The sequence below is a fragment of the Colias eurytheme genome, chromosome 21 (genome assembly GCF_061535395.1).
Source record: "Colias eurytheme isolate Ceu_HAF_F1 chromosome 21, ilColEury1 Martin Lab GWU primary, whole genome shotgun sequence".
NCBI lineage: Eukaryota > Metazoa > Arthropoda > Insecta > Lepidoptera > Pieridae > Colias > Colias eurytheme.
In genome coordinates, this window is record NC_143000.1 from 5,316,523 (window position 1) to 5,341,951 (window position 25,429).

General features: G+C 34.0%; 3 protein-coding genes across 3 annotated transcripts in view; 1 reads left to right on the top strand and 2 right to left on the bottom strand.

Annotated features, from left to right (window-relative positions):
• LOC149899121 (ankyrin repeat and FYVE domain-containing protein 1) overlaps positions 1–25,429 on the bottom strand; it is a 53,688-nt gene that overhangs the window by 12,366 nt on the left and 15,893 nt on the right. Inside the window, exons 6-11 of the mRNA XM_090114733.1 lie at positions 4,428–4,654; positions 2,520–2,663; positions 2,071–2,440; positions 1,555–1,739; positions 1,112–1,299; positions 563–716 (exon numbers count right to left, since the gene is read on the bottom strand). Of these exons, the coding sequence (XP_089970859.1) occupies positions 563–716; positions 1,112–1,299; positions 1,555–1,739; positions 2,071–2,440; positions 2,520–2,663; positions 4,428–4,654 (1,268 nt within the window). The remainder of the gene's footprint in view (positions 1–562; positions 717–1,111; positions 1,300–1,554; positions 1,740–2,070; positions 2,441–2,519; positions 2,664–4,427; positions 4,655–25,429) is intronic.
• Positions 8,215–24,903, top strand: LOC149899122 (uncharacterized). Its single transcript, XM_090114154.1, has 6 exons — positions 8,215–8,391; positions 14,199–14,338; positions 18,607–18,780; positions 22,307–22,463; positions 22,889–23,070; positions 24,815–24,903. The coding sequence occupies exons 2-5, from the start codon at positions 14,293–14,295 to the stop codon at positions 23,007–23,009; spliced, it is 498 nt and encodes a 165-aa protein (XP_089970280.1). The 5' UTR covers positions 8,215–8,391; positions 14,199–14,292; the 3' UTR covers positions 23,010–23,070; positions 24,815–24,903.
• On the bottom strand, positions 15,563–17,896 carry LOC149899123 (uncharacterized). Its single transcript, XM_090114597.1, has 2 exons — positions 16,737–17,896; positions 15,563–16,664 (listed from the first exon to the last, which is right to left on the bottom strand). Exons 1-2 carry the CDS (start codon positions 17,894–17,896, stop codon positions 15,887–15,889), a joined length of 1,938 nt encoding a protein of 645 aa, XP_089970723.1. The 3' UTR covers positions 15,563–15,886.

Genomic DNA, 25,429 nt, shown 5'->3' on the forward strand with positions numbered 1-25,429 from the left:
CATAATCTCGTTATTTAGATTAATTTTAGTATGGGCTCATCAACATCTATATTAATCATTTAAACCTGAACGTGTTATTTATACCTGGTTAATCAAATTAATTTAATCAAAGTTCAACTCAAATTATTGAAAAAAATAAACAATCATCATCAGCACATTATGTTCCTACTGCTGGAAACACAGGCCTCCCGTAAGGGATCAAGCCGTAATCCACCACGCTGGCCAAGTGTTGGCAGAAGTCACATGTCATCGAACTTTTGATTCTTCGACATGTCGGTTTCATCAAGATGTTTTCCTTCACCGTTTCGAGCAGTAGTGATGATATAATATGCGCGTACAAATAAAAAATCAATTTATTTCTTGCACGCTTGCCTGGTCCCGAATTGTTGTTTTGTCGCTAATTCTTGATAAGTATACAAAGTTGGAATACAATCTGTCCGTTTAAAGTCAAAATCGGGGCGGTTACATACAAACATACAGGTGAAACTAATAAAAATAAAAGCGTGTATAATAATACCTCAATGGTTAAAAGGGATTAAAATCCTTGGTCAAAGTAACTTACAGTATATTCATATCAGCGCCATGGTCCAGTAAGTATATGGCAGTTCTAGAATCTTCTTCGATGATGGATTGATGCAATAGTGTGAATCCCTTTCCATTGCGTACGTTTGGATCCGCACCACCGTCTATTAATGGTGCCACTAAGTGCTTGTGACCTGGTATTATAAACAAAATATTTAATTAGGAAAAAAAGTGAATTGAGTGGGAAAAAAAATTTCCAATAATATTCACACAACGTTTCTACGTAAGAATTAACCAGGTGTTTGGATACATATAAATTTTATTCCAGTTTACAGTTGGATACATCATTAGCAGAATTTAGGTATGTAATACTGCAGTATATAAAGACAGGACTTTTAATATTAAAAAGTTGGAAATGAATGAATTTTTGAAGTGAAATTTTGCTAGGGGCGTTGAGACTAAAATTTCAAGGTCATGTCATGGCAATACCGTCACGTAATGGAGTAAGGCGACGATTTTGGTATCTTTTTTTGATATACATGCACATAACACAGCAGAACATTAAATAACAAGAGCTCAATGATCTTACCTTCTGTAAGAGCTAAACTAAGAGGCGTATCTCCTTCCGAATTCTTCAAATTAAGATTCGGCACGAGACTAACATTGGATCTATCATTCGCTGGCAAGTCTCCCTTTTCGATGTTCTTCTTGTGTTCTATGATAGCCAATACACAACCCTCGTGATTGTTCAGTACTGCTAAGTGTAATGGTGTCTGTCTGAAATAAGAAGAGGTATTGTTAGAAATTATGTCTGTTGGCAAAAGAAATATATGAAAAGAGCAAAACTTTTCCTTTTTATGAAACTACATATATTGTTTTTTTTTTTACCTTTAGTCAGCGGACACTAGGATCACTCCGAGGTATTTTATACACCCAAAACGATAATATGCGATGCGGGAGGAAAACTTCTTTTACACTTTACGATATAAACCAATAAGATTTAACCCAGTGTTGTTGAAATTAAATACATACCTATAAACAGTATCTTCATGTTCCCCATAAGCAGTCTGCAGGTTAGGTCTCGCTCCATGTTCTAACAGAGTAGCCGTCAGTTTGGTCAAGCCACTTGCACAAGATGCATGGAGTGCTGTTAGACCCGCTTCATTCGTGTGATTTAAATCACCATTGAGGTTAGACGCTAAGAAAACTGCTGATTCCTGATAAAATTCGACTATTAAATAAATTATAAGATTTTTTTAATATCACACGTCATTTATGTAATCATTCTTTTTTGTTTTTGAACTTGAGAAAACTATTAATAGATTTCGGAAAGCGTATAAAATTATCATTGACCTTCAATTTGTTTATTATGGAGAATATTTCAAAATGTTCTATAAAAATAGAATTAAAAACAAGTTATGTGTTCATAAAAAATATATATTTTTTTATAAACACAACATGTTTTTAATTATTTTAATATATTTATTTATGAAAACAAGTTTGCAGTTATTGTAAACATCCGGGAAGATAAAAGCTATCGGTCTTTACCTCAAACCATCCTTGAGCCAAAATATGAAGTAAACTATCCCCTGATGCAGAATAAAGAGGATTTGGTTGGCATCCCTTTTCTAACAATTTGGCAGCGAAACCTCTCTCAATTATACTTTCAGTCTTTCCTTCAACGGGATCTTCAGTGAATGCATTCTTATTCGTGACTGGTGTATCGAAAGGATTGGATCCATTCATGACTAAAGTCTCGCTCGAAGATATTGACGCTCGCCTGTCATCTACGAGTGCGTAGTACAAAGGTGGATGCTCATCTGATGTAGTTCGCAAATTAGTGTCTAAGGTAGGCTGTTTAAGGAGGAGATCGAATATCTTTTGATTCCTAGCTATAACTGCTTGATGAAGAGGTGTACTGAAATAAAAGAGACATTATTAAATATGAACATATTGCTTATTTTAAATGCAAATTTCAGTGGAAAGATATTACGTACAAGCCTTTCCTATTCTGTCGGTTAATATCGGTTCCTTTTTGCACTACAATTTCTGCAATTTCCACCATTTGTTCCATTGTTTCCGGATCGCATGAACTTGCCGTAAGACCGGCTATAAGGTGTAAAACAGTGTCGCCCTCTTCTCTGCAATAACACAAAACAATAAATCTGAGTTACTCAAACTCTCAACGTAAATGATTTATATTTTGGTAACTATGCTGTTATTAAAACTAATAAATAACAGTTACCAAACGTTTAATAGAAGAAATAATTTTAAATTGAAAACTAAAGTTAAAACTAGACAATATTGTTGCGTTTAAGTACATAACACTCAATATGTATCTAATGTTTAGTTTCCGTCAACGGTAATTTAATCTATTAACATTATAGTTAACTTTATGCAACGTCATATTCTTGTGAGAGTCCAGAGTCTACAATTTCATAATCTTATATATTTTTATTACGAAACCATTGTTCGCACAAGAAATGTAGGTTACATCAATAAAATTTTACGATTAACAAAATTAAATACCTGGTGTATGATAAAATAAATCTTTTCATTAGCTTGGTAAGTCAAATACTTACGTATACGTTCAAGGAAGTACATTTATATTGTAATAATAATTACATTTATTAAAGACAAGACAAAACCATGCTTAATTTCCTTTGCTTAGTGAAGTAAAGCCTTGGGTATTTCTCTGCAATCAGTACTTGTCTATAATAACCAAGATCATCTTACAACATATTTTAACAATTCTGAGAATATAGCATCCAGCAACACTTATCCTTATTGCGCATTAAATTCCACTATTATATGGACAAATTATGTGCAAATTAAATCGATATTCTACGTCTATAATAACTGATGTTCTACAGGTTTATCGAAGCATGTTTATTCAAATAGTATCTTCTTCATAAGCCGGTTGAGTCAGGTAATTGTAGTTGTTTTGTCATTTTGGAGTACATATTACCTTGATTATACAGCATATCTATAACAGTTATGTATCATTTTATACAATCAAAGTAGGTTAGTATTTTTACGATAACAATGCAATCGCAGTAATTATCTATGCAGAGAAAAAGGGCAAATAATTTTCTCGCAATTTATTACAGACAATTTGCCATTAAATATATCATTAGCAAAAGACCACATGGTAATGTTATAAGGCAGTTAATTTGAAAAGCATGTTTAATACGTAGTGCCCCAAATTGCTGTTCAGTCATTATTATATAATATAAAAATTTAAATTAAACCTTGACCCGATGCGGAACACGTTTGCGTGTTTGGATGTATATGGCAATTCGCATTCTTAATGGGGATTCAATAAAAATAATTTATGTTGATAAAATTTAACGCTGGTTTAAACGTAACAGGTTATGTCGTAATAAATCAATAGTTTAGGCGCTGACGTTCGTTGGTACAACCTGTATTGGAGTACTCAAGTCACGCCTAGGGACGTAAGCAGTACCAATTTTGTATGACGAAATAGCGATTGAAACACAAATATGTATAATTTTTTCCAATTAACTAGTTATTGATCACTAGTTTATAGGGAAAGTGATAAATAATGAATACGGATTTGAATGCTTATCGATGCATCGTGTGATTTGCCAATCGCATTTCCCCAGTTTATCACATACTTATTAGCTACGTTTAATTTTGCATAAGTGATTTCAAAATGTGCAAACCAAGAATGCAAATACCAGCACGTTAATAACTTGACTCATAATTCTCAATTAATCATGAATAATTCTTAAATAATTTATCTTCGAATGACTCAATTCATTGATAGACATATACGGTTGCATTATTTTAAATGAGATGAGTGAAGAGTCCGAAAATATTTCAGTATAAAGCTTCCTTAATAGTGTTATTGTCAAGTTTTTCTTTCCTCTAATTTCACTTACTTTGTCGTCAGATTGGGATCTGCCGAGTTCTCCACCAGGAACTTAGCTGAGAAGGCGTCTCTCGCGTCAATGGCTCTATGCAGCAATGTCCTCCCCCTGGGTCCTCGAGCATCTGCATCAGCGCAGTGCTGGAGGAGTGTGGTGGCGATGGACGCGCTGCGACCTCGCAACGCCAGCTCTAGGGGCAGTTCCCCTCTCGTGGACATCGCATTTACTATATCTGTTAACTGTAACAATTTATATAGTGTGTAATTATTACAAACATGTTCAGTTTTCAAGGTACCTAATAAGTAATAACCTACCTACTGATACATATTTATTTTTTGTATTTTAATCATATTATTATTCGTAAATATTCCATTTTAGGTAGGTACCTAATTATTGTTTTCCTCAAGATCATTTTTGGTAGTATTTTCCTCAAATATCTCAAATATTAAAGTGTACGAACGGGTAAAAAATTAATCATGATAGTTATAATGCATTCGGACAAGTATCCATTATTATTTATATACCAGAAACATTTCACAAATAAATAAAGTACACCATATTTAGGTACATCAGAAACTTATTTTTGGATGTTCGTGTCAAGAACTGCGTCCTTTTATGGAGACGCTTAAAGCTATGCTTTTTTACTGGCTCGCTCAGAGTGGAGAGCATTGAGAATGAATGGAAAATGAGCACTCGAGATTTAGGTTAACAATCCCTTTTATTCACGTCGTCTCCAAACACTAAGCTGCCGCTTGAGCAAATAACACTACAGTCTACAGCCTACAGGCCGAAGGTAACGCGAGACTAAGATTTAAGAATATTTGTTCATAGCGCAATGTTAGCATAATGCTAATGAATGTAATATTGTTATAATACTTAACTGATTATTACAAAGGGAAGTGCTATAAAAGTTGAATACTGTATATCAATTTCATTGGGTTTCTGTGGCCCATTTGCGTGATACTTTTATTAATTTAAAGAGAATGATCACATAGCATTTATTTTTAACATATTTAGGTCCTTATGTTATATAACTTTTTAAGAAGTAAAAATCGTATCTTAGTAATATAATACATTTTAATATAAAAGATAAAGTAACTCGTTACATTAAATAATTAAATTAAATTAAAAGCACCGTATACCCTAATTTTAAGAGCACTTTAGCATAAAACATAGTTTCTAGATTTTAATAAATCTAACAAAAAAATTTCACAGTCGAGACGTAGTTCACACATCGGTGAACTGGTTTATTCGATCCATAGTTCGTAACGATATTTGACGATCATAAAATTATGAAAATATCTCACGTCACGCTTACTCAATTATTAAGTAAGTGGAGACAATGATGCGAATGAGGTAACGGAAGCTAACAGTGTCATTCCTTGCGTACAGAGCGATCGACAAAAATCAACAGATGGAATGGACTACATGTTATAGATGCTGAACACACCGCGCCCGTAGCTGCCATGTGCTATGTGATGAATGGTAATCGAATACTTTCACGGTTACATAACTATATAAACAATAGACATACATCATTACATACATTAATTATAGATAGTTGTTAATTGCGAAGTAGTTATGAAATGATGTAGAACCCGCTCGTGGAATCGTACAATACGTATGCCGTCTGCCAACTTTGCTAATGTAAGGTAATAGAAATGTAAATGATATGATAAATTTATGTTCTAATACGCATTCAAACGAATAATAATCGTAAATAAATTATTCCATACGTTTTTGTAGATGCGTATATTTCTTGTATATTACAAAAAAAAAATACAGATATGTTTAAGTGTTAAGACCTTTAAAAGCAACGTTTAAAAGTCAAGCGTCATGTGCAATATGTTTCTAGAATTGAATAAACATATACTTAGCTTTACCTTTGTCGATTGTCGATTAATAATTTTAATTTATAGTTAAAGTTAAGGTTAATATTAATTATTAAGATGATAAACAACTTTTACAGTTGTACAGTCACGAGCAATAATATATGCCTAGGGGGTGATGTGCAAAAATATCTGTCACTAGAACTAATTCAATAATATCTGTCTGCCCGTATACAGCAAAAATATCTGACATTAGTATGAAATTGTGTCAGATATTATTGCCACCTAGTTGATGTCAAATATTTATGCCGTGAGAGGTTGTCACAATTATTTGCTGTACATTTTCGTCACATAATTTTGATGCCACTTTATTATGCTGCCTACTAATGTCAGATATTTTTGCTGTATACGGGCAGACAGATATTATTGAACCCGTTCTTATGACAGATATTTTTGCTAATCTGCAAATGGTAATATATTTATGCTTCTGACTGTACACTTTTTAATAATAATTATCGAAGTTAATTATAGCTTGGAGATAATTCCTAATAAATTAGTAAATCTTTGTATTAATTTTGCGGGATAAACTTTCTGTAAAATTTTGGAAACAATATCTGCAATCACTAATCCGAACAAACTTACATCATCCCTACATCCTCATACCACATTAACCATAAACAATATAAAATAGCGGGAAATTATTATTGAATAAGTGTGCATAATGCACGTGTTATTGCTCGTTTAGTTGTTGCATCGGTACAAATCCCACATGGACCCCACAGGGAGTCATACACTGTGGAGTGTAGGACGACGATATCTCCCCCGCCTGGCTGCAAAGAGGATAACATAATATCCTAACCTACATAATATTATAAATGCGAAAGTGTATATGATGATGGATGGATGGATGGATGAGTGTATTTTTGTTACTCTTTCACGAAAAGCTACTGGACGGACATGAATAAAACTTTACAGTTAAGTATCACATAAACTATACACATACATACTAGAATTTGCACGCCGGATCGTTCACGGGTCAGAGACCGCGCAGCACAGCTAGTGAAACATAAATTTAAAAAAATATCGAGTGATCGATGATAAGGATTTGTAAATGTTTATGTAATTTAATCAATAAAAATGTTAATATGTTAAAAGCATAATATATTATTTTAATAACGCAAAAAACGTATAAGGTACCGTTAAGTGTATACAAGATACATCATGGTAACCAAAATTCAGCATTCTTTTAGAATAGTTACATTGATTTTTTTTACATTTACGGCGCAAAATAGTGTGCGATACTAATAACCTGACTCTACCTACTAATATTCTGACGTAAAAGTAATTATATTATATTGTATTTTAATAATTATTTATTCGAACACGAACCTGTCGGTTTTATTAATTTAAAAGCGAGCCTTTTTATTTTAAGTCCCTTGAAATTTAATTTTTCGTTAAAATTACTGTGAGTAAAATCAGTACTGTCGACAGATTGTGTTTATCCGATAAATGCACGCTAATATTGACGCTTTGTAACCTGTTTGGATAAAAAGTATCGGGATCTTCCCAAATAAACGAAGAACCAGTTACCGTTACAGTTTTGAAAAACAAAAATAAAACAATTGAGAATGATCCAACGATTAAGGATAAGGACGAGGTTCCCGAATTCAACGCCTATACCTATCGATTTTATTGCATTGCCAATCGCGATTTGTAAACAAGACTAGCTAGCGTAAAATGCATTTTCTATCAATCATAACATCTCAACACTACACATACTATAAAATCTATAAATAGCAATCGCCAAACTACAGAAACAGCTAAAAAAAACCCCAATCAAATAGGTGAGAACTATTTATATCTATTAGAGCTGTTAATTCGAGCAAGGTTTAAATTGTTCGCGAGCTAGCCATCGAACGGTCAAGTACACAATATGTTACGTAGTATGACACAAGTCCTTGAGGTAAGGCGGTTGGGCGGAGAGCGTGCGCCCAGTAAACTCTAAACTACACATTGAGTCACGCGTATACCAAGACGGCTCGCTGCATTCGTAACACGATAGAAATTGTAGTCGTTAATGTGATCTTGTGCGTTTGTGATAACAAGCCAGTGTGATAAGAGTATTGTGATTGTTCGTTAATAGTAAGGTAAATATTATATGAAGAATATTCCTTGAAAGTTTATTAGGGTTTTTGTTCATAAATATAAAAATTTGGGTAATTTAGAATATGCTCTTGTTTCTTGTTTGTTTTTTTTATGAAATCAGGTAAAGAAAATATTTCCTTCTTAAACCAAATTCGAAAAACATCTTAATTATTTTGTAAATCGTAAATTTAGTAAGTAGGTACCTATAGGTAAACTTTTGTAAATACATAATTTAAGAGCAAATAATAAAATTAAGGCTCCGACAAAAAACAGGTTAGACGAAATACAAATATGTATCTGAAATGTTTTGCTCTAGCATGTAGTATTTACATCCACATTAGGTTCATATTATAATAAAATTTGATATCGTAGTTTGCTCGCAGCTATAAAATAAAATTCTGATTTATCTAGTACCTATTAAAAGTAGCAGACATAAATGCATTTATAAAAACAATATTATAATACAAATGTACATTGTTTTCGAATTATTAAATCCATTTTAATTTTAATTTTTTATCGATTGCAATCTAAACACAACCGAGCTAGAGCATTCAATAACAAAAAAACCCAAATAATGAAATAGTTAGAGCTTGTAAATAGACGAGTTCTTTCATACAAATTTACTATCTACTTAATCTTCATCAAAGAGAATTACGCGATCGCTGTGTTCATTGATGACTCGCCGTTCGAACGTTTTATTGAGAAGCTCTATCTACAATCCCTTATGATACGGTCATCAAGTGTAGCAAGAATTGTCGCGGCAATGTTAATAGGCTATTTGACAAGGTTTTGAAAACTGTCTCAAATTATTAAGATACGTTTATAGAGCACACAAAACACATGTTTCTTAATTTTTTGTAGTTATTCATTGAGAAAATGGAAAATAAAAACATGATATTCAAATACGCCGCCGAAACACAATTTTGAAGAATATGGCGTCTCGCGACCATGGTGACGTCACAGCGGCGTAAACATCAACTTGCTCCTAGTACTTATTGTTCGTTTTTGTTTTAATTATAGTACAATTAAGTTAATCTGTTTAAAAACCAGAGAATGAGTTCTTATAGGTGGTGTGTAGTTCCTGGATGCAGAAATACAACTATTAAAACCCCTGACAAACTATTGCACGCCTCATAAGCGAAGCGTTGAGGTGGGTACTACTGTCACTTCGCGCAAAACATCTGATTTTTCAAACTTAAAATGTCTTTATGTATCATACATTGCACTTGTAAGATAATACATACACACACATATTAAGAAAAAACACTATTTATAACGTTCATGATATTTTTGATGTCATTTTTGTTATTTAAACTAGTTAAAAAACAGTTTAAAAAAGTTCTGTCTTGGACGTCCGTGTGTCTGTATGTGCGGATCCTTTTTCTTGTTAACACGATAGCGACCGAAATACTTTACTAATCGAGTCTTTTTTTTTCTCTTACGCTTGAGTATGCTCAGGAATAGAACCCTTTCATTTTTCAGGGTCTGATTCGATGTGGTTTAATTGTTATTAAATAAACAAAAATAATAATTAATAAATATTTATTAAAAAAAAATTATGAGGCGTGCTTTTTTGGATTTTCCAAATTATTTATATGTGCTCCAAAAGATATAAAAATGCGTAGAAAGTGGTTGCAGTTAGCTCGCAGAAATCCAAGTGATATTAGATATATCAATTAAAACAGTTATATTTTTTTGTGAAGACCACTTCGATGTAAGTATGGTGTTGAATACCTAGCAGGCAGTTTATAGATATTATTTGCAATACATAGTATAAATCGTCTCATTACTTACCTGCTTGAGGTAAGATAATAATATATATAAATTGATGATGACGTGTTTGTATTGATATTGAAAATAATCAATACAAACACGTCAATCCTATAAACTGGATGGCTGAAATGAAAAATAAAGGACTTAATCTAAAAAATGTATACTTCATAATTATTATTATGCTATTGTGATTCATGTTTGTAGGTTGAATTAACTAAAAAGGTAATGAATGACGATTGAAATATTAACTTACGTAGCTGTTTTCACATTTCTCAATTGAGGAGCGTAAAAATCTTGGTTGTTTTTAAAGAACCATTATAGCACAGTATTAGAATATTATTTCCTAATTATAGCGTCCACTTTAGGTAGATTTCTACTGTCTGCTTTTTCGAAATTAGGTTCCATGACAAACAAAAATAACACATAAAGAACAAAACTGATTACAGACACCTTGAATCACAATAAATAAGTTATACAAGAAACAAAACCAAAAGCGAAATTCAGCAACGACGTGTAAACGTTGGGATCACTTGTTATTTACGCCGCTGTGACGTCATGGCAGATGCAGCCAATCATGGATGTTTTCGGTCACGTGGTCATTTTAAAAAATATGATGTTTTTTCTCGACGAATTATAAATAAATAAGTTATCATTTATATCATTTATTAATTTAAATCGCTTCAAAAACCTTATATATATATGGATTACACAAAAAAGTAATTTATTTTTTATACTGTCAAATAGCCTATTACAATCAAATGTGATGTAACTCGGGGACTTACTCCGTCTAATGAACCGAGTGACCCGGTTTTTAGAAGCTGCTGGCCTACTCAACTGTGTCAGCTATAACCCAATAATCAAAATATTCGAATTATTGCTATTGCATTGGGTTTGAATTCAACGATTAAACAACATTGTTTGAATTACGTCGAAGTAAAAATAATACAATTGGAATTGACATTTAAATTGAAAAGAATAATAATTATCATTGATTGGTATGAAATTAAGGTATTGAAAACATCATTGATGAATATTTATGTCAACAACGATCAGCAGCAACGTATGAATTTAAAGATGACGCATACGCGTGTTTACACATCGCTTAATTTCTTCGGTGCCAAATTATACATACATAAACAAATTTTCTTAGGACAAAGATCATTAATATACTATTACTATCTCTTATTACATTATCCCAAGCTGTTACAACTCCACAGTGAGTCAGATTAAGACTCATCATTCAAGAAAAAAACATAGACGAGGCCTCTACTATTTTCTAGAAAAAAAATAATTATAAAAACAATGTGTCTGTGGATTGTCGGTACACGACTAGTTATTGATTTAGTATGAATAACGATCGTTCCCACCGGAGATCCCGGGATCCCCTCTTTACTTGCGCGGAAGTAGGCCACCGTGAGGTTTTACTTTTTAGTCAGTAGGAGTCTGACATAACCGTGCTGCTGCCCCCGAAGCAGTCGGTATTCATGAGAATTTCCTCACGTAAAAAAAAAGTATGAATAACGATAAATTTAGGTTGAAATTATAAGATAAATAGATGCAGTAATAAAAATTAATTCTTGCAAATGAGGGGAAAGCCCTTAAAGGAAACCAATATAAATATTGATGATTTTGATGATGTATCTCCCATTTCAAACGATACACGGAAAGAGCAAAATCTAAGTGACTTGATAAAGGGTCGTGTATGCCATTTAACCTGAAAAATAAAAGCTCCAACCGATATTGTGCGGTATCCCATATCCTTGAGTGCGGTTACCACATCCTCGCCGTGCAACTTTCTGGCCATAAACTATCTACTCATATTGTATAGGTACTTTAGTGAAACTGACAAACGACATGTGTAACTTTTAGGTCAGCGCATTCAATCTTTTATTTACCTACAGTTCGCACTGTCACGTCTGCAATGGAACTTATAAATGCGCTGTCAGTCAATAATTATTGTTTATTTGTTTTTCTATTCTATTACGTAAGAAGAAAACATTGTTCCTAAAAATACTTTTTATAAGTATCTACTTACACATTGTTTACTTGTTCAATCAGAAATAAGTATCTACCGTCCTATCAAGATCTCATGTTATGGGTTGTGGAAGTACAAAATCGGAAGTATAATAAAAATCTATTATCCTAATACATACAAATATGCCAAAATAGATTCTTCAAAATAGTGTCAAGTTCACGCAGTTTAGTGTCTGCATACGAAGTGTGTATCAAGGTTATCTCAATACGAACAGAGAGGCAGAAATATTAAAACCAAAAGCAATTTGGAATTAGAAGCGATAAAACAATGAGGACCCTAAAAATTCAGAGACAGCGGCTTTGCTCTAAATAGGTATAGTGAGTAAGTGCACATAAAGTCTTATAACCGGATTTAAAACGTTTCGCAGTTCGCGTTGAAAGCACCTTATTCGCAGATTCGCTTTTCAGTAACATATAAATATTAATAAAGACCCTTTGAATGTCATGAATTTTTTCGCAACAATCCTCAAATTAAAAAAAAATTAAGAAGTAAATGTACATACAAGATAAAACATGTTTATTGTTGACATAATAAATCACCGTGCATATTAAGAATTGATAGATAAATCTACACTCACTGAAATAAATACATACTACTTAAAGTTAATGCAAACATATAATATGAGGTCATTATACGTTAACTTTTTATGTCGTAAATTCTTCATTGAATCGTATTAAAATATGTAAGTACGTTATCAACGTTACACCTTGAAACTGCGATTTAAACCTACCTACAGCTTAGACAGAAGGTTAAATATATGTGAACCTTACAATAATTGTAATTCCGATTACGTTTTTAAATTTATTCTGAAAACAATTATTTTATTTTGCAAATTCACCTAAACAATACCTATCGATTGTTTTATTTCTTAGTTATATTTTACCAAACATTTCCTTAGAAGAGACTGTACCTATGAAAGGCAATGTCCATTATCTTTTTTGTAGAAAATATAGCTTTGTCTATTTCTGCTTTCTGTAAACATGAGTTTACTAAACGGTAAAATTGAAAAAAAATACATAAATAAAAAATTCCTCTATTCTCATTAGCTCAAAGTCTTCTTTACTACAGGGTCACTAGCCTTGACGTCTATATTTGTATTAGATACAACCAGTTTACATAAATTACAAAATTAATAAAAAATAGAAAGGCTAAAAAATTCGGTCATGGCCTTGACAATAAAATTGAACGAGCCAAATACTATAGTATTTTATAATCGTACCGGTTATGCATTACGAAACCATGGTATAATACGAGTATCCTATACTACGATAGACCATAATTTACCGGCAACGCTTTACGAAAAACCACATAAAGCATATTATTACACACACAGATTACACAGCTTTTACCAACTCTTACTTAGTTTGCATACGACACACATAAACGAGAAATAGTAATAGTTATGTAGTGAGTTGTAGAATTAAAAAATAAATTGTGGTTGAAGTATTGAAATAACACAGATCCAGGATCACACCAGGCAAGTTTGCTGCCAAGAAAAAAAAACATGATAAAAAAATTGACCATTACGTATCTTTTTATAACTTGAAAAGATTATTTTGAAGTTGCAAGCTATTAGCCAATCTAAATCTGCAAAAGCTCGATTCTTATCAACTATCACGTCAGTGTTTTTTGTCCTTGGAACTCCTTGGAAATAATAAAATCTGATCAGGCATACAAAATTTTAAGGTGCACATTGCATATACATATTGAATTAAATTATGTTGTTGTTAATTTCTACAGTGCAAAATGGAAATCCCAGAGTACATATAACGTACAATTCCAATGATTGATTATAATGTGCTCTACATTTTTTTAATTGGTTATTATCACTTGAACGTTCAAATTGTTACCATATAATTTGACGATTGTTAATTAAGAAATTGTGAATCTTTCACGTAAACTATATTTATACAAAACAAAATTGTTGTAGAATTTAATAAAGTAAATATTTCTCTGTAACCCAGAGAACAAGTAATTATGGAACAAAATTTAATATTTCAGAGCCGAACGAGTGTACCTTTTGAACTAATATTAGCGTAGTTCAATTGCACAAATTTAAACTGGACTAAACGCGCTGTGAGAGCCAGAACCGAGTATGGAGCAATATCTGGCCGTGGTGACTTTGTCGTTGATTACAACAGGTATGTTTCTCGTTCAAATTTTTACCTTGCTTACATTATTTCAAATAATGATGCAGATAAAAAATTCAGATCACTTTAAAAAAATATATTATTTATTCTGTAAACGTTAAATGATGGGATGAAATTCGCACTCGGAATATTAAATTGAACCTTTTTAAAAAGGTTTAAAATCCATTTTATTACATGACTCACGATCCATTCAAATCTCGTGTTACTGTGTAATGTTTCTTATAGAACCTTCAATATATCGTGAAGGTTTTTTTAAAATAACACAATTTGTTTATTAATTAATTATTATCAAACGAATATAGCCTCATTATGCGAGCATCCTCATTCAGATAATTTCCCAATCACCGACCACAACCAACAGTACTGAAGGTTATTTGTGACTACAACCAATAAACTAAATTATGATTCACAATTGAAAATAAAACCACAATTATACTCTGTCCATTATATTATTTGCTTTTTGACAGCTTCACGCCTATGTACAATTGTATTGTCTATGTTAAAATGTCATACAAATAATTATCGTACTTCATGGACAGGTCCCGCCCACTTAGTGATGCCTACACAGAATTATTCAATGATGGGTCGATAGATTAAAATAATCGATAGAAATACTCTGTAAAATATATCCGATACAGAAAAACTCTTCTATTAAGTTATATAATTTAAACGTAAAGACAACAAAATTGTAAAATAGAAACCAATAAATAATAAAATATTAGTTTAGTTTAGTTTTAACATACAATGCATAGATATGTGGTCTTATTATTACATATCTTATTAGTACGTTTACGTTGTAATTATTATTTACGTACCTGATTCGATTTATGATAATATTTTGAATTTATAATTGAAATGGTATCACAATCGATAATCTTTTGAACATCACTTCTGGTATCACCCGTCGAGCTGTCAAAAAGCAATTCTTATAGTGGACAGACTATAGTGCGTGATACGCTGTAATCTATACTAATATTATAAAGCTGAAGAGTTTGTTTGTTTGTTTGTTTGAACGCGCTAATCTCAGGAACTACTGGTCCGATTTGAAAAATTATTTTGGTGTTAGATAGCCCATTCATCGAGGAAGGCTATAGGCTATATATCATCACGCTAAGACCAACAGGAGCGGACCCACGCGGGTGAAACCGTGGAGCGCAGCTAGTGCTCAAATAATTGCATAAATGTAAGCAAGTGCACGTTAATGTAAAGTCTTCAAAAAGGAAACCTTATTACGATTGAAATCAAACACTTAGTGATTTATTAAAGTAGCCAAAGCATTTTTATTTCTAGGTCACTCAAACGTACGTGGTATGAATCATAAGTGACAACACCACAAGTTTTATTTTTAAATTATAAACAGTAACTAAAGCCCAATAATAATAATTCAATGATGCGGTGCGCTGAACTATACAATGAGTCACGCTATAAGTGGATACGGCAGAGTAAATAACCATATGGACAAAATTCCATATAATATGTATTTTCTGCCGATATTCCAAAAACCATTAGTAATATGTATGAATCACAACAAAATATTAATTATTCAGATTGTCTAACAACACCGCTAAATAAGTCATATAATATTAGGGTAAACAATGCAATGGGAGCAGCGACTGCAACTAATCTATACCCAGGTGTTGGATCTCTGAAGTCAAAGCATAAATTTTTGTATCTTCTTCCTCGCTCCACACACAAAGAGCCTGATTCTCCTGCAATATACATGGATTCGTTGGTATCACAACGAGCTCCACTTTCATCAACAAAAGTGTACTTCGTTACTAAGCGAGCAATCATCCCTTTTGTACCGTTCTGCCGCTTTTCTAGATGATCTCTAATCCATCCATCTTTATAGATTCTGTGTAAACTTTGTACACCCCATATAGTTTTTACATTTTCCTGAACATTAAAGTAACTTAGAACGCTATTTGTATGTTTAAATTCAGGAAACTTTCTTTCACTTTCTCTTACATCATCCCAAAAAATTCCTATCGAAGAGAGAAAATCTGCTTCGACAGAATTGTTTTTTGCTATTAACATATTGTTATGCCCTATGATTCCACAGTATAACTTTGTATCTAAAATAAATGGAGCACCAGGAGCGAAGTTGCATACAACCCGTACATCACCGTTATTTCTTTGGCCGAAGGCACATCCAACTTTTATAGTTTTTGCCCAAAGCAATTGTACGGAATTAAAATTTTTAATCGATGTTCGTCCACAGTGTACGTCTGCTAATTTTATTTCTTGCCCACCGCTCCAAAACCATTCATGAATACAACCTATTACTGGTGAGATAAAGCATTCCAATTTCGGTGCGCTGAAATTAAAGTTAAAGTTAAATCCACTGTTGATTTAACTTATAAATTTATTATTTAATTTAATTAATTACCATTTAAAAGCTGAATCGCTTGCCCTAACGCAACAAAAATCAGCATATTTAGTGCATTCAAGATGAGTTACAAACTTCCCGTCAAGAGCAGAGCATGGTGCAGGCCCAGGAAGACACTGACGTAACCATGCTTCAGAAATCTTTTGTAAATCATAATCATAAGTTATTTGATGCATATTTGCTGCAGGAGGTAAATGAGAATATCTATCAGAATCGCCACTTGCAACTTGATTACGCATAGAATTAATTGTATTTACTAAAGCAATATGATCCAAAATAGTCGGCACTTGAACCGTATACCCCTTCTCACATAGTTTTGACAAAGTTGCATCTGGGAACAAGCAAAGAGTATGATCGCCGTAACATGGTTGTACACCGCACCATCGGTTCATAACTTGCGTAAACGGTGGGTGAAACGACCTATCGCCTTTGATATTATACCCTGGATCTATGACATTGTTTAAATGGCCACCATAAATACCGAAAATTTTTGACGTAATTTTTCTTCGTCCTAACTCGCCATATAATAGTGGAAGTTCCCAGCATGGATATTTTTCTGGAACGTACCATACATTAGCATTTTGTGTATCATTAATAATATCCTTTAAAATATCATTCTCAACAGCTGGTTCTAAATTATAAAACTGAACGGAATGATCCTTCAACTTTAGTTGAGTTGTGTCGTTGGCTATTTCTTCATTATCTTTATTTTGCGAAATATTTACTTGGCGTAATATTTTTTCTTTATCATCTTCATATGCATATAAGTAATCCTTAAATATATCTGATTTTGGCACGAAAGTCGATGTCGATCCGGACTTATCTTGGCTGTTCAGATTATCGATATTAATGTTTTGACCGGAATATTTAGTAATATTTAAAGTTGGAAAATTATCAATTGTTTTATTATTTTCTGTATTGTATAATAAAGTACGATCACTGATATTATTATGTGGATAGAAGTTATTGTATTCTGTTGATTCAAGGTTAAATGTTAGATTATTATAATCATCATAACCGCGTCTTCGTTCTATTGAATCAATATAACTTATATTTTCATTTTGATCACTATTATTATCGTCGTCGTAATAGTCAACATCAATATGGTAAGAACCAGTTATCAAAAGAAATAATATCTTCAAGAAACCTATAACGTACATTTTAAACTTTCATTAATTGTCGTCGTACATGGCCAGCTTGATATTTAACGAACATTTACATAAATCATTGTCTATTTAAATACAGTTATACTTGACATATTATTTTAATACGCAATGTGTCTCTATAATACAGGTTCAACCTTTTCAAATAAGTTTTGCATATAATACATAAATAATTATTATTCTACAACCATTAATTCTGGCAAGTGATTAAGACGATCCAATTCGGAGAACAATTAGTTTTATAGTGTACGATGCTATGTGTAGGCGTACAAGGAGCAACGCGCTCTGATTCATCAGAAATATTATGGTATCACGGAATACATTGAATACGTCATACTTCCATTCATTTAAAGATAATTTTTCTAACACATAACCATTTGATAGCTATGTGTTAAGTAAGCGGATAAATTATTAGCTGTTATGAATTTAATTGTATCCTGATTCCTGTGTATATAATTACCAAGAACGTTTTGTACTTGATTATACCTTTTTAACAAGATAACTATCTCAATGTTATTATAGTACGAGTAAAATAATCTTCTAAGAAGTGCTTTGTAATTTTTTATGTATTCAGATACCTTTTAGGTTTAAACATTTCAATGAAATGAAACTTGTTTATGTCACTATGTAAAATTCCCCAAATAAAATGCTCCGGTGTATCATACTGCAGAAAACATTTATTTTAATTATATTTACTATATTTTCAGGAGTATCTTCGTTGCAGTGCTACCAGTGTTTAATTAATCCACCACCTGGAGAATATTACAACACAACGAAACGATTGTGTGTCCACTTCGATTATTCTGATAAGTTCATTGTGGACTGTCCATTCTCCACTATGTGTATGAAGCAGGATTTCTACCTTGACATACAGAATGGAGGTCAGTATCAACATGTAAGATTTACTAAGTACCTACTTATTATTTATTAAAAAAACTTTTATAATTAACTACACTACTGATTAGTATGAAACTGCAAGTCATCTAAATTTGAATATAAAATGTATGATTACTTTGATAAACACATTATAATAGAACATCAAATTTACTACAGTTTAAATTTAAAGAAAATATTTGCATTTTATCGCAAAAAGGGGCTCCAATGAACAGTATTAAACATTCCGTATAGACCGGGAGATACTGACACAAAATTTCGAGTCATTTGTAACAGGATGGCGGTTCTACAGGTAGTCCATTGAATGAGTCCCTCCAAGGGGGGTCTAGAGTGCGTGAGTTAGTAACGTAAGATGTTTCTTCGGAAACATGTCAAGAGTCCCTAGGTAATAAACATACTAAAACCCCGGGCCACTAGGAGGAGCCCCGGAGTGGGGGGAGGGGGGAAATGGGTCCATTTTTTCATTTTTCGCTAAAATCTCAAAAACGGTACATGTTAGAGAAAAACTTTCAAGGAAAAATTGAAAGGCCATAAAATTATCTACAAGTTGTACCTGAATCATTTTTTCCTATATCCTACCGTTTCTGAGTTATGCGCAGTAAAACATGATTTTGGCTCAAACAATTTCAACATCAATCGATCAAAAAATATTTCTTTCTTCCAAAAAACTCAAATGTGCAACTTGTGACCAGTACTGATAGATTGCTCTTAATTAGTTCTATAATTGGTAAAATAAACACATTCCTCCATGGAAGCCTTTAGGAGGAATCGATTGTCAAAATATTATATTAGGGCAGTTTGAGTTACTGAACTTGATCTTTTTATTTTTTTCTTCCAAAAAACTCAAAAGTGCAACTTGTGACCGGTACAGATAGATTGCTCATAATTAGGTCTATCATTGCTAAAAATACCAGATTCCACCACGGAGGCGTTTACGGGGAATTGAATTTTATCAGGGTAGTTACGATACATGAACTTTTTATTTTTTTTCTTCCAAAAAGCTCAAAAGTGCAACATGTGACCGGTACAGATAGATTGCTCATAATTAGGTCTATCATTGATAAAAATACCAGATTCCACCATGGAGGCGTTTACGGGGAATTGAATTTTATTAGGGTAGTTAGTTAAAAAGTTCATGTATCGTAACTACCCTAATAAAATTCAATACCTCCTAAAGGCCTCCATGGTGGAATCTGGTTTTTTTATCAATGATAGACCTAATTATGAGCAATCTATCGGTACCGGTCACAAGTTGCACTTTTGAGTTTTTTTGGAAGAAAAAAAATAAAAAGTTCAAGTATCGTATCTACCCTAATAAAATTCAATTCCCCGTAAACGCCTCCATGGTGGAATCTAGTATTTTTATCAATGATAGACCTAATTATGAGCAATCTATCTGTACCGGTCACAAGTTGCACTTTTGAGTTTTTTGAAAGAAAAAAATAAAAAGATCAAGTTCAGTAACTCAAACTACCCTAATATAGTATTTTGACAATCGATTCCTCCTAAAGGCTTCCATGGAGGAATGTGTTTATTTTACCAATTATAGACCTAATTAAGAGCAATCTAACAGTACCAGTCACAAGTTGCACTTTTGAGTTTTTTGGAAGAAAAAAATAAAAAGATCAAGTTCAGTAACTCAAACTACCCTAATATAGTATTTTGAAAATCGATTCCTCCTAAAGGCTTCCATGGAGGAATGTGTTTATTTTACTCATTATAGACCTAATTAAGAGCAATCTATCAGTATCGGTCACAAGTTGCACTTTTGAGTTTTTTTGGAGAAAAAAAATAAAAAGTTCAAGTATCGTAACTACCCTAATAAAATTCAATTCCCCGTAAACGCCTCCGTGTTGGAATCTGGTATTTTTATCAATGATAGACCCAATTATGAGCAATCTATCTGTACCGGTCACAAGTTGCACTTATGAGTTTTTTGGAAGAAAAAAATAAAAAGATCAAGTTCAGTAACTCAAACTACCATAATATAATATTTTGACAATCGATTCCTCCTAAAGGCTTCCATGGAGGAATGTGTTTATTTTACCAATTATAGACCTAATTAAGAGCAATCTATCAGTACCGGTCACAAGTTGCACTTTTGAGTTTTTTGGAAGAAAGAAATATTTTTTGATCGATTGATGTGGAAATTGTTTGAGCCAAAATCATGTTTTACTGCGTATAACTCAGAAACGGTAGGATATAGGAAAAAATGATTCAGGTACAACTTGTAGATAATTTTATGGCCTTTCAACTTTTCCTTGAAAGTTTTTCTCTAACATGTACCGTTTTTGAGATTTAAGCGAAAAATGAAAAAATGGACCCATTTTCCCCCTCCCCCCACTCCGGGGCTCCTCCTAGTGGCCCGGGGTTTTAGTATGTTTATTACCTAGGGACTCTTGACATGTTTCCGAAGAAACATCTTACGTTACTAACTCACGCACTCTAGAACTTTTTATTCAATGGACTAAGGGTTCTTAGTACGCAATGACAAAAAGAAAAATAATGGTGTGAACGCTGGTACCGGCGGCTAAGTCGCGTGGGCGTTAGTCGAACTCGTCGGAAAATAGCGATAGTCAAACGATTTGTAACAGTATGGCACTTATTTTTCCTGTAAGTTTGAGGATCAACGAATATAAATACAAAATTTCAAAGATCTAGGTGTTGGAAATCTTCACTTATATAAATTAATAATAAATTTATTTTTCAAGTATGACAGCACTTTTTCCCCCTACTAGAAGTATGGCAAATATAATAATGGTCACATTTTATCAAATACTCTCCAAAAAGCCAAATGCAATACTGGTACAAAAAGATAGGCGAAATAAAAAAAAATTGCAGATTTTCGGCGGTATGGCGACCATTTGGAATCGTCCGAAAAGTATGGCATGGCGATTTCCGTAAATGGCTGCACGACGATGGTTACCTGTGCAAAAGTTAGCTTGGTACAAATGGTTGAATAATTGTTTTTTTTAAATCAACACATTCGCGTCGGTATGGCGGGCTGTAAGTCATACCGGAAAAGTATGGCATGACACTACCGCCTACTTCTTTTTTATGGGCTATCGGTAAATTCTAAAATTTTTGTGTTACAAATCGTTTGACTTTTGCTATTTTTCCGACGAGTTCGACTAACGCCCACGCGACTAACCCACCGGTACCAGCGTTCACACCATCATTTTTCTTTTTGTCATTGCGTACTAAGACCCCTGTAGAACCGCCATCCTGTTACAAATGACTCGAAATTTTGTGTCAGTATCTCCCGGTCTAGTATCAATGGGCAAAGGTTTCATGTTATTCACCGGCGCGAACCCAGCAATTAACACTCCAAACTGAAGCCAAACAAACAAGCCGGGGTACTGTTTACAGACGTTAAACATACGCGGTGTACAAATGTTTGACAGACTCGTCTCTGATGGAACTTGCTAAGTTTCAAAACAAAGTATACGTAAACAAATTACTATTTACAAACAACAGAGCTGTTCATTAATTGGAACTTATTATCTATTTCAGTGAGGATAAACGGTGTTCTTCGTGACTGCGCTCAGCAAAAACACGAGTACCAGGATTACAAGAATGGCAAATGGTCACCAAAAACAGAGGTCGTTGAGGCCTACGAGGAAGGTTGTTCGAGTCCGGACTACAAAGGCGAAAGAGCAGTGGTTACAAAGTAAGTATGTTTAATGATGTTAGCATGTATTCTTTAATAAGCATAATAAAAGATACGTCTAGTCACCGTTCACCTTGACACAAAAATTAAAGGCAATACGTACAAAAGAAAGATCGAGTGGTTTTGAGTGATCTTTACAAGAGCTAAGATACATACTTACTTGAGACGAGAAATTTCAGCATGATAATGATGAAATGCATCATACAGATGAAATGGATATCCATCAGTATTTAATTATACCAGTATAGTTACCTATTAAGTGTTAATTAGTGATAACTTAATAGATAACTATACGATCAAAATAAGTCTACGATATCAAAAATTGTTTCGATACGAAAAATTAATTATTACCACTTTAAATTTATAAATTGAAGTGTACTATAGTTAGTGTATATTTACTAGTTACCAAATTTTCATTTTTACAGGTACTGCTACTGTCGAAGCAACCTATGCAATTCATCGAACACGAACCACGAGGGCTACACCGACATAATGGGTGTCATCGTCGTTTTTAATCTAATGAAATATATCAACAGTCTTAGGTAGTCAACAATGAATGTAGAATAATGTTACTAATACTCTTGTGAGTGATAAGTGCCAATTGTGGGAATGGAGTAGAGGTCCGCGCCACGCCGGCGTGCCGCCGCCGAGAGACCCCGGCGCGCCGCCGCCGCCGCCGGGTCACACAAAAATTGGCGCCGAGTTCAAATTTTGCGCGCGAACCATGTGTCACGCACGCGTTGTTGTCTACAACACGGCAACGTCACATCGATATAGTAGACAATGTCTACTAGGTATATCGATGCCAGATGTTTTACTCCAAAAGCTAGCCAAAAAACACTCCAATAGATTTATTGATGAAGATGACGATGTCGCTCAAGAGTGTTGGAGATATATGGCTACGGCTAACCCTTCAGATTTAGGAGATGTAGAGGACAACATTCTTAAGTTCTGGGAACAAAAAAAGTTGTTTTTCCTTGGCTTGCCGGATTAGCACGATCGCTTCTATCTATCTCAGCTACAAGCACGCCAAATGAAAGGGTTTTTTCTGAAGCTGGGCTAGTCTTAACTGCGAAGAGATCGCGTCTAAATCCTGCAAAAGTTAACAAAATTATTTTTACCCATGATAATTATAAACATGATTTGTTACAAACCAGTAACATTCATTGCTATGCAGACGACAGTACGGAGGATGCTCTTTATCCCGGCCGTGCAAACACCTCAAAGGAAAGCCTCAATGAGAGTCGAAACAAACTTGTGTCTGAAGTCGAGTCTTCTCTCCAAAAAGTCTCGGATTGGGGCGAACTTAATCTTGTCGAGTTCAATCCCCTAAAGACACAGGTTTGCGCGTTCACCGCTAAAAAGACCCCATTTGTCGTAGAACATCGGTTTAAGAGTACTCCCCTTAGTATATCGCTGAAAATCGGAATCCTCGGAGTTGAAATCTCGAGTGACGTTCAATTCCGCAGTCATTTGGAAGCGAAGGCTAAATTAGCCTCGAAAAAACTTGGTGTGCTCAGTAGATCGAGACATTACCTACTTCAAGCCGGCCCACCGACTCAGCTGTGCGACCGCAGGTGCGACCGCATATGGAGTACTGTTCTCATCTCTGGGCCGGAGCCCTACAGTATCAACTCCTTCCTCTTGACCGCATCCAACGTCGAGCAGCTCGAATTGTCTATGATCGTAGGCTTTCCGATAGGCTCGATCCACTGTCAGTGCGAAGAGACGTTGCGTCTCTCTGTATACTGTACAGAATCTACTATGGGGAGTGCTCTGAGGAATTGTTCCACCTTTTACCAGCCGCACAGTTCCACCAACGGACCACACGCCGTAAAAACCAGTTCCATCCGCACCATCTGAATGGTTGGCGCTCCACCACTGTCCGCTTCACCCGCAACTTCCTTCCGCGTACGGTGAAACTGTGGAACGACTTGCCACCTGCGGTGTTCCCGAACAACTACGACATTGGGGCCTTCAAGAAAAGAGCTTGTTTGTCCATAAAAGGCCGGCAAAGCACCTGTAACACTTCTAGTGTTACAAGTGTTTATGGGCGGTGGTGACCACTTAACATCAGGTGGCCCACCTGCTCCTTTGCTTGCTCTGACATAACATTGCCAATAAAATTATTGGCAATGTTTATAATTATCATGTTCATCACTAAAATGGTTAAGCTACTTGATTTTAATAAAAATATTTTTTTTATTAAACTTAAAGAGAGATTTTTCTACTGCCCGCCCACCCCCTAATAACTTTAAAAATAACTAGCCCACGCCGGCGACGCCGCGCCGCGCCGGGTGCCGTACCCGGCGCGCCGCCGCTGGGCTTTTGGACTGCGGCGCGGACCTCTAGAATGGAGTGAGCAATCTCAAGAAACATCATTCCAAGAATAGACTGACATGTTAGGTAAATGTGATTGATGATTAAGCCGACATGTGAATTTCCATACCTAAAATATCTACATTTAAAACAATATAATTTCACAAAATGTGAATTTTTTCAAATACATAATTCCATGATAAAATATGAATATTATAATCATTCTACAAACGATTGTAATAGACTACAGGCCCGTGTTGAAAAAATTATGGGTCATTTGACCCACCACCTGACCTATCTAGAAGGATATAAGAGCATAAAATAATAAGATTCAGCACTATGACGTCACTTGTAAGCTGTCCACCTGAGTGCAGATGAGAATTCGAAGGTTCAGGTAGAGATTTTCTCCCCTTGTCTCCATGATTTTTGTACGGCGTTGCGGAATAATTGATTAAAAGTAGTATAGAAATAGTATGACACAGATGCCGTACAAAATCAAATGACCAAACTTACCCCGGCAACTGTCGAAAAATAAAAATAAATTCCGACTTTGTGGACCACCATTTTTGTACGGCATCTGTGTCATACTATTTCTATACTGCTTTTAAGCCATTATTCCGCAACGCCGTACAAAAATCATGGAGACA

Bases quoted from the DNA above. Each gene is read 5' to 3' on its own strand.
- LOC149899122 (XM_090114154.1), top strand. From the start codon at position 14,293: ATGGAGCAATATCTGGCCGTGGTGACTTTGTCGTTGATTACAACAG. The intron at 14,339-18,606 runs GTATGTTTCTCG...CTATATTTTCAG, and splicing joins TTTGTCGTTGATTACAACAG to GAGTATCTTCGTTGCAGTGC. The intron at 22,464-22,888 runs GTAAGTATGTTT...TCATTTTTACAG, and splicing joins GAAAGAGCAGTGGTTACAAA to GTACTGCTACTGTCGAAGCA.
- LOC149899123 (XM_090114597.1), bottom strand. From the start codon at position 17,896: ATGTACGTTATAGGTTTCTTGAAGATATTATTTCTTTTGATAACTGGT. The intron at 16,665-16,736 runs GTAATTAATTAA...CTTTAATTTCAG, and splicing joins AGCGATTCAGCTTTTAAATG to CGCACCGAAATTGGAATGCT.